This window comes from Vicugna pacos, chromosome 4 (genome assembly GCF_048564905.1).
Source record: "Vicugna pacos chromosome 4, VicPac4, whole genome shotgun sequence".
Lineage (NCBI taxonomy): Eukaryota > Metazoa > Chordata > Mammalia > Artiodactyla > Camelidae > Vicugna > Vicugna pacos.
The window spans coordinates 72,858,868-72,867,578 of record NC_132990.1 but is presented as its reverse complement, the minus strand read 5'-3'; the positions used below and the strand labels follow the sequence as shown (position 1 = coordinate 72,867,578).

The following is an 8,711-nucleotide window of genomic DNA, read 5'->3' as shown; positions in this document are numbered from 1 at the left end:
CCGCCCCTCAGAAGCATGGCGGTCGCGTGGCCCGCCTGGGATTGGCGCTGGCTGCCGCCCCTGGACAGGTGGCGGCCGCAATTGGTTGAGGGCTGGCTGACGTCAGGGGGCGGGGTCCGGCCGTGAATCGGGGCAGCATGGGGCAGCCGGGCCTCTCGCACACGGGGCTGTGGCTGAGTAGGGCCATGAGCCGATGCATTTTGGAACCCCGGCCCCCGGGGAAGCGGTGGCTGGTGAGTGGAATTGGGGACGGCGTAGGGGCTTCCGGGTCCTAGCTCCAGTTTTGCCATTGTTTCCTTGGCAAAGTCCCCCCAGTTTCTTGTCTCAGTTTTCTTATCTACAAATGGTCTAGTGCTTCAGTGGGCTTCCAAACATCCAGGAACTCCGTTCCTACACTGGGGCGCCCTACCCTTCCACCTTGCGGGGCTCCAATTTCCATTCGGCCTTCTGGAGTCTCCGGGATTTCCTGGCTCGCTCTTGGAGCCCCTAACACACTCCGGCCCAGCTTTCCGTTTACTTTCCTCTGCTTTGGGCCCCGGAGGCCGCTGTGAGATAGAGGATGGGTAGAGTTATCGGGCTTCAGTTTCCCCGGTGCTTCCCGCAGGTGGTCGGGCTGGGGAACCCTGGAATGCCCGGCACGCGGCACAGCGTGGGCATGGCGGTGCTGGGGCAGCTGGCGCGGCGGCTGGGTGTGGCGGAGAGTTGGGCGCGCGACCGGCGCTGTGCCGCCGACCTCGCCCTGGCCTCGCTCGGTGATGCCCAGCTGGTCCTTCTCCGGCCACGGCGGCTCATGAACGTCAACGGGCGCAGCGTGGCCCGGGCCGGTGAGTTGAGGGCACCAGGGGTGGGCTGCCTGGAGGGTGCAGGGGCCAGAGAGGGGATTCTGGGGAGCGGCAGTTGGGTTTACCTGGAGCTCCAGGTGCCTGTTGAGCTCCAGGTTCTGTCTGGCCTTGGGTGATTGTGAGAGCCTCAGTTTCTTTATGTATGAAGTGGGGTTAATTGGGGCCCTTCCTTATGAGAACCTTGAATAGGGACAACCCCCCCTGGGCAGATCAGCAGTAAACAGGGCTACCCTTTCCCTATGCCAAGCGGAGCTGTTCGGGCTGACTGCTGAGGAAGTCTACCTGGTACATGATGAGCTGGACAAGCCGCTGGGGAAACTGGCTCTGAAGTTGGGAGGAAGCGCCAGGTGAGGCCCTGAGCTGGGCAGGGTGGGATAGGGAAGCTGGCCTCCCAGTTGGAGCAGGGTAGGGGTGCCGACCCCAGTCTCAGCATGGGATGGGGAGAAGGTCACTGACCCAAAGAAGCACTGACTACTCCTCTTGTATCCCTCGAAGGGGCCACAATGGAGTCCGTTCCTGTATTAGCTGTCTCAACTCCAACGTGAGTCTGCCCCTCTGTCCCGCACTGAGTTGAGTGGGCCGGTACAGGGCCCCCAACATTCCTCACCAAAGCTCCCTGGGCCCCTCTGGCTCCCCAACAGGCAATGCCACGGCTGCGGGTGGGCATCGGGCGCCCCACACACCCGGATGCAGTGCAGGCCCATGTGCTGGGCCGCTTCTCCCCCGCCGAGCAGGAGCTGCTGCCTCCATTGCTGGAGCGCGCCGCCGACCTGCTCCTGGACCACATCCGTGAGAGGAGCCAGGGGCCTTCGTTGGGCCCCTGATGCCAGTGGACCCAGCTGCCTGCCTGCGCCTGTTGTGCCCACATGCCCACCCACATCCACAGACGTGCCACGCTGACCTGTGATATCTGTTTTTATATAACTCTTCTCTGGGCTGTCCCCAGGCCACCTGTGGACTGAAGGGAGCAACTATAGCGGGAACGGTCCATTTCTAGGAGAGGAGGTTGGTCTCTCTGTGTCCTACTTAGAAAGTAGGGAAACTTCAGGAAGACTAAACTTTTTGAACCTTTTTGGAGAACCAGAGGTGTGAATCTGTAAAAATAAAGGTACCCACTTGGAAGCTGAGGCCTCCTCAGGGCGTTCCCACCTCTCCCCTGCCTCTGGAGGAGGGGCCCACAGGTCCAGCAATCCCCTATCCCAGGGGATGTGTGGGCATGTCTTATCCCACTGAGGCCTTGGCACACCTTTCTTCAGCCCATTTTACGGATGGGAAAATGGAGGCTTAGAGAGGTCCAGCCACATCCCCAGGGCCACACAGCCACAGCATGGTATAGCCATGATCTGCACCCAGGGTTGCCATCTTGCTGTCCCTGGGGCCCCTGGCACCCTCACCTCAAGGCTGCCATGTGCCTGTAAGTTTCCCACACGGGTGGTGTGTGAGAGCAGCCTGAGGTCCTCAGGGTTGGGTGGGATGTGGATCCGTCGAGGCACCAGGCCCAGGTCCCCAAGCTGGTAGGGTGTGATGCTGGATAGCTGCTGCAGCAGAGACCCAGTCTTGAGTGGCTGGGTCCTGGACCGTCTGCGGGGAGAGGGTGGTGTCATCATCTCCATTTCACAGATGAAGGAGCTGAGATTCAGAGAGGCTCTGGGGAGCCAGATTTCCAGCCCAGGCTCAGCTGAGGACAGCCCTTGGACAAGTCCCACAGCTGCTTCCTCTGAAGTCACACAGGGTCACTCACTCACCTCTCCTTGTGCGGGCCACAGGGCTGGCTCTCCTGATGGGAACACACAGCCATCTGGGGGCTCAGGACCGTGGCTGAGCTGAGCATCACCAGCAGCTGCTGCAGCATCTCCTTGCGCTGCAGCTGGAACACTACATCGAAGTCACCATCCTCCTTGTCTGGCTGCATCTGCCGGTAGGGGTGGGCCCATGGGGCCAGGTCCTTAAGTCAGGCCCCAGCACCCACCTCTGGGAGACCCTAACCCCAGGGCCTGTTTCCTCAAAGCGTTTGCTGGCTATGGTGGGATACCCATTCTCCTAATGAGAAGGCTGAGACCTGAGGCCTTCCAGGGCCTCAGAGGACTCCATCCAGCTCCTTCGAGACTTCGAAGGGACCCCTGAAGTGCAGAATCAGAAAAAGACAGACTTGCCAGGAGTCTCTCAGGGGAAGATGGGGCCTCTGGCTTGGCCATCTCTGAGTGGCCCAGTTACCTCTGAGCAGTTTCTGTCCTAGGCTCACCCCCACCCGCCCTCCACTTTCACCCACTTCCAGTTCACCTGCATAATGTCCCGGAGGAAGGAGGTGGCCTGGGCCAGGGCCTTCTCCAGGCTTGCCCGAGCCTTCTGCTCTTCTGTCAGCTGCTGCTGTAGCCACTGCACCTCGGCCTGCTGCTGCTCCAGCTGTAGGTTCATCTGGTCTCTCTGGCTCCTGGTCCCGGGACTAGGACAAGTCAGCCACCTCCCTGTTCTAGGGTGATGGGCCCTGCCTTTTCTCTCCAGCCCACAGGGGCCCTCACCAGCCCCAGACCTCAGCCTGTTTGACAGACAAAGCCTCAACGCCCCTCCAGAGAGGGGAAGTCGCTGGCCCGTGTCGTGTGGCCATAAAGGGATGGGTTCCCACCTGCTCCCGCCGCTCGCCCTTCCGCAGGCCGCACCTCAGTGCCTGGTTGTCCTTCTGCAGCTGCAGGAGGCCCTGCTCCTGTTGGCTCAGCAGGAGGCGGAGCTGCTCGGCCTCCGCCATGCCCTGCTGCTGCTCGCGGCACTTCTCCGTCAGCATGAGGATGATCTGCAGTGTGGCAGGTGGCCGTGGCCTGGGCTTGCCATCGACCCTCAGCCCAGCCCCGCTCCCCCAGCTCCGGACTCAGTGAGGGCTTGCCCCGCTGGACAGAGAGGCCAGCCAAGGCCCTGGGAACCCAGCATCTCTCTAGCAGCAGCTGGGTCCCCAGAGTTGGGTCCCACTTCAACCTGTTATGGGGGCTTTAGACCAAATATAAACCAGATGTGGCCAGAGCCCCCCAGGGAGGGCCCCATCCCCTTGTTGCTGCCTCCCTCGTGATTCTGATCCACCCCTGCTGGACTGTATTTGCCTCAAGGGCAAGGCTCCTAGGGTTCCCTCCTGCCTTCGGTGCCAAACACCCCGTGATGAGGGCCTAGAGGGCACACCTTCTGGTGGCCTTTGCTGTGCCTGGCCATGACCTTCTGGGAGTTCTCGAGCAGCTCCAGCTGTTTGCACAAGTTGTCCTGGGTGCCTCTGAGCTGCTCATTCTCCTGTAGCAGCTGCATGCCTTGCCGCGATACCTTGGTCAGCTGCAGGGTCACCGCGTTATTCTCCATGATGGCCCGCTTCGTCGTGTCCCACATCTGGTTCTTGGCCACCTTGTGGAACTCGGAAGCCACCAAGTTCACGCGCTGGATGATTTCCTTCCTCAGTCTAATCCGGGTGGGGGGGAGTGGGGGGGTGGGCGCAGGCCTCAGGCACCCCCTGCCTATGTGGGGGTCTCCAGAGCACTGAGGGCCCTTTTATGCTCTATCCCCCAAGGGCCAGGGGCACAGTCAGGAGGTTTTTACTGTAGGTCCTTTGTACCTTTGCAATTTTGGACAATATCAATGTATTGTTGCCTATTAAATAAATATAATTTAAGCCACAAAAAGTGGCAAAGGAAGTCCAGGGATTCTCTAATGCCGGCTTGAGAACTGGAGCTAGGAGCTTGCCTTTTATCCCACCTCCTGTAAGTCAGCCAGGATTGTGAGGAACAGCAGGTTGGGGTGTCAGTGAGCTAGTGCAGTCCCCCTAATTAGATGCTGAGGCTGTTGAAGGCCCGAGGACGGGGCTGTGCTTGGCCCCAGTGAGTGGGGCTCCCGCGCCTGACACCCGACCTGTGTACCTGTCCTTGTCCAGCACCGACTTCTTCTCCAGGTTGTGCACGTAGTCCTTGTATTCACTCTCCTGCTTCCGTAGCTGGTCCTCCAGCAACGTGAACTTCTCTGTGAGCTCCTCTTTCTGCAGCCGGAACTCCTCTAGGGCTGCCAGCTTCCCCCCTGCCCCACCGCAGGGCAGAGGCCTGGTGAGGGGCTGCCATGGGAGGGTAGGGTCCCGGGGGTGGGGGCAGCAGGGGCCTTGAGCCATGCCCCCCCTACACCTACCGATCCAGTAGAGCCAGACCCCTGTCCACACACCTATTGTGCATAGTCCTGCCCACCTTTATGAATTAGTCTGAAATGCCCTTCCTCTCCTCCACTAGTCTTACAAAGCCCAGTTCAGGCTCCACCTCCTCCAAGAAGCCTCCCTCTGACATCCCCCCTCATGAAAGTGACAGTGACAACAGCCACTGTATCTAAATACCTTCTCTGGGCCAGGCACTCAACGCTGTCATTGAAACTCAAAACCACCTTTGCCAGCTGGGTGATGTTGGGCAAGACACCCCACCTTCTTGAAGTGCTTCCTCACCTCCAAAGTGGCAGGTGGTGGTAGTATTGCCTGCCTCGCAGGATTGTGGGGACAGTTACTACAGAAGGTATGTGTAGGAAACAGCATGTAGCAGTTACTCAAGATAGGTGTATTATCCCATTTCTCAGGTGAGAAAACTGAGGGTCAGGGAGAAGCGCTTGCCCAAGGTCACAAAGATAGTGGGAGAGCTAGGGTTTGAGCCCAAAGAGCCAGAGTTTGGGAGTCCCCGTGCCCATGGCGTGTGCCCCCAGGCTCGCCTGCCAGAGCCCCTCACCAAGGATGATGTTCTCAGTGGTGAGCTGGTCCTTGGTCTCCTGGAACTCATGACGCACCTGGGCTAGCTGTGCCTCGAAGGCGTCCTTCTCCATCTCCTTGGCCAGCTGCAGACTTTGGAGCTGCTCGTTGAGGTCGGCGATCTCATCCACCCGCTGATTGAGCGTGCGCTTGAGGAAGGCCACGATCTCCTTCTTGTTATTGGCCAACTGCTCAAACTCCTGGCGGAACAGCTTCTCCTGCACAGCCAGCTCATCCCACTTCCGCTGGTACCTGAGGCGGGTACAGGGCAGAGGTCCAGGGGGCTGGGCAAGCCAGGCCTCCATGCAGCTGGGCTGCTCGCTGGACCCTCCCATAGCATTTGAGGCTCCAGCCTCATCTCCCACTGGGCCCCTGGGTCAACGCTCTCGACTACAGCCAATGCCTGTGCTCAGGGCTTTACATTCATTATCTCAAGAATGTAAGCTCCATGAGGGCGGAGCCTCTGTTACATTCATAGCTGTGTCCCCGGCACCTAGGATGGTGCCTGGTACATAGCAGGTACTCAATATTTGTTCCTGTAAGGAAGTAAGTACTGTGATTATTATACCCAGTTTACAGATGAAGAAACTGAGGCACAGAAGAATGAAGCATCTCTGAGTTAGTAAATGGCAAAACCAGAACTGGAACCCAAGTCAGTGTGACCCCAAAGTGGAGGCTCTTTAACCCCAAGGCTTACCGCCAGCTCTGCGCCCTCCTTAATGCTTCCGTACTTTGCAATCCCAAGCCTTTGCCCCTGTAATCTCCTTACCCTCGTCCTCTGAGTGAACCCCTGTGTGGCCTTCTCAGTGGTGCCTTCTTGGCCCTGAGCAGCATGTGTGACCCTCTCTTTGGTGCCCTCTTGTAGGTTGGCCCTTGTCCATTGGGCAGTCAAACCTGATGTCATGTCCATCTTCTCTACCTGGCAGACCCCTGACCTCCTCCCTCTGTATTTTCAGGGCCTGATGGGGAGCTTGTCAAATAGTAGGTGCCAAAGGTGCCAAAATGCACTGTTTCCCAAACGCATTTTTCCCAAATACATTCCATCTGGTGTCTCAGCTTGAGGGAAGCTTGTTACTTTTTAAGAGTATCACATAACCAATTTTCTGCTTTCAGTAGAGTAACTGATAGAAGTTACTTGGAAATGTGTTTTACTTCTCGATTGACTCAAGCAACAAACATCTTTTGACAGGGCTTCTGCATACAGGGCAGAAAAGGGTGCAAAGCTGAATGACCTGATCTTGGTGTGGGGAAGTCAAGGGGCCAGGACTCCCATCCTGGTGCCTGTTCCTGGGTGTGACTTCCTCTCCCGGAGCCTCAGTCTCCCTGCCTGTACCATGGGGGTGACATCAGGACCTCTCTCCTGGGGCTGTTTTAAGGACACAGTGAGCGCCAACATGGGACCCACCTCATGCACTTGAAAATCCAAACATTAGCTGTATCTGCGACATCATCTGGGGAAAACCTGCCCTCTTGTCACCAAAGGGGTGTGCTTTTTAAGGGTCTCCCTGAGTCTAGGCTGGTGCCTCATAACTCAGAGGAAACTAGTTTTAAGAAAAATCGGCAGGTGAATGTGTCTCAGAAGAGATACACACACCACCACCCACGTCACACAGCTGTGGGAAAACAGCATTCCTCGTTTACATTTGGGGAAAGAGGCCCAGTGTGGACAAGTAGATTGGCCAGCTGGGTAAGCTGGTGGGGCCCACAGCTCAGGGGCTCACAGCTGTGGGGTGGGGGGATGGTGGAAGGAAGGACATTTGGGCACCTGCCTGCCGGGGGGCCGGCCATTTCCAATTCATCCCACTGATTGGACTCTGCCTTTTTATAAAATGCAGGTGTGAGGCAGAGGGAGGTGGTGGTTGCCTGGGGTGGGCTCGCTAGTTAGCACTGGGACCTGGGAAGCTGAGATGGGGTGGGGAAATCCATTTTTCTTGAAATTGTGAAACCTCCCAACGTTACCTATGAGGGAACTGAGGCTGAGGTGGGGTCTGGATATCCTATGTGAGGACCGCACCCCCCCCCACCCCGCCACCACCTGCCCCACTGAGTCTGAGGCTGCAGACCAGCCAGCACTAAGCTGGGCTTCTGACCCAGCAGGACCAGCCCCCCTGCCCGCCCACCCACCGGGCCAGCCTGTCCTCCAGGTCACGGATCTGGATGTGGTAGAATTCCCGGATCTCCTCGCTTGAAGACTTTTCCATGGGCTTAGCTAGGCTGAGATCCTTCTTGCCACCTTTCTTCTTGACTTCGGGCTCCTTGGCCCCCTTGCCTGCCTTCTTTTTGGGAGCCATGGCTGGTGGCAACTACTGCTCAGGGCCCCTTTAATGAGGCCAGGTGGTTGCTAAGGAAGTTGGTCCCTTACATAGCAACAAGCTGAGGATGTGTAGCAGGACTTAAAGGGACGCTGCCCTCTTCCTGGCAAGGCTGGGCTTTGGAGACCGGCCTCCCCCTCCAAGGCTGACAGCACCACAGAGGCCCCAGGCCTGGGTGTCCCAGGCCATGGTGTCTCAGAGATCAGGACACCAGGCTCATGGGGCATTCTTCTGGGCTCTGGGGAGACTCTTTCATTCCTCAAATGGCAAAAAGTAACATAAGAATATTAGAGTAGGTCAGAGCCCTAGAAATCACCACTCTGCCCCTTTGTACTGATCAGAGATGGAGAGCTTCTCCAGAGCTCCCCAGGACCAGAAGGAGCCAGTCACCTGGACCCCAGGCCAAGGAGCCCTTCCCTGGAAGCCTCTGAGCCTGGCTTGCTAATTCTTTGGTGGTGCAGCTACATAACAGAATCATTCTCTTGGTTCTCCCAAAGCAGGATGGAAAGGCAAGAAATGGACATTTTGTATCGGAGGCTCCCATGAGGGGGTCCCAAGACATCCCTGTTCACAGACAGGTTCAATTTTCCACAAAGCTCCATCTGCCCCATGCTGACCCCAGCAAACAAAAGCTCGTTCTGTAGCATTGGCCTCGGGTGGCAGCATCCTGGGGCAGGAGGGCAGGAGGTGGCTGGCTGGCAGAAGCCCTAGCTGGCATCCATGTGCCCCAACCAGGCTCTGGCTCCTTTGTGCTCCTTCTCCTGGTCCTCACCTCCAGCTGTGCCCGTATGTCTGCTGGGTCCACCCAGTGCT

At 58.0% G+C, this 8,711-nt stretch overlaps 2 protein-coding genes across 6 annotated transcripts; one reads left to right on the top strand and one right to left on the bottom strand.

Moving 5' to 3' along the window:
• The first annotated feature begins 86 nt into the window (after window positions 1–86).
• PTRH1 (peptidyl-tRNA hydrolase 1 homolog) lies at window positions 87–1,966 on the top strand. Of its 4 annotated transcripts, none has more exons than XM_031677582.2 (5): window positions 87–233; window positions 605–824; window positions 1,090–1,189; window positions 1,338–1,383; window positions 1,577–1,966. In XM_031677582.2, the coding sequence occupies exons 1-5, from the start codon at window positions 138–140 to the stop codon at window positions 1,664–1,666; spliced, it is 552 nt and encodes a 183-aa protein (XP_031533442.1). In that variant the 5' UTR covers window positions 87–137; the 3' UTR covers window positions 1,667–1,966. The 4 variants fall into 4 exon arrangements, with proteins under 4 accessions (XP_031533442.1, XP_006205553.1, XP_031533443.1 ...); XM_006205491.4 differs by having other exon boundaries at window positions 1,484–1,966; XM_031677583.2 differs by lacking the exon at window positions 1,090–1,189 and having other exon boundaries at window positions 1,484–1,966.
• Window positions 1,745–7,901, bottom strand: CFAP157 (cilia and flagella associated protein 157). 2 transcript variants are annotated; one of them, XM_072960163.1, is made up of 10 exons: window positions 7,711–7,787; window positions 6,356–6,480; window positions 5,567–5,838; window positions 4,730–4,883; window positions 4,008–4,275; window positions 3,500–3,630; window positions 3,123–3,273; window positions 2,588–2,754; window positions 2,237–2,423; window positions 1,745–1,936 (listed from the first exon to the last, which is right to left on the bottom strand). In XM_072960163.1, exons 2-10 carry the CDS (start codon window positions 6,418–6,420, stop codon window positions 1,865–1,867), a joined length of 1,467 nt encoding a protein of 488 aa, XP_072816264.1. In that variant the 5' UTR covers window positions 6,421–6,480; window positions 7,711–7,787; the 3' UTR covers window positions 1,745–1,864. The 2 variants fall into 2 exon arrangements, with proteins under 2 accessions (XP_072816264.1, XP_015095815.2); XM_015240329.3 differs by lacking the exon at window positions 6,356–6,480 and having other exon boundaries at window positions 7,711–7,901.
• Window positions 7,902–8,711: the final 810 nt, after the last annotated feature.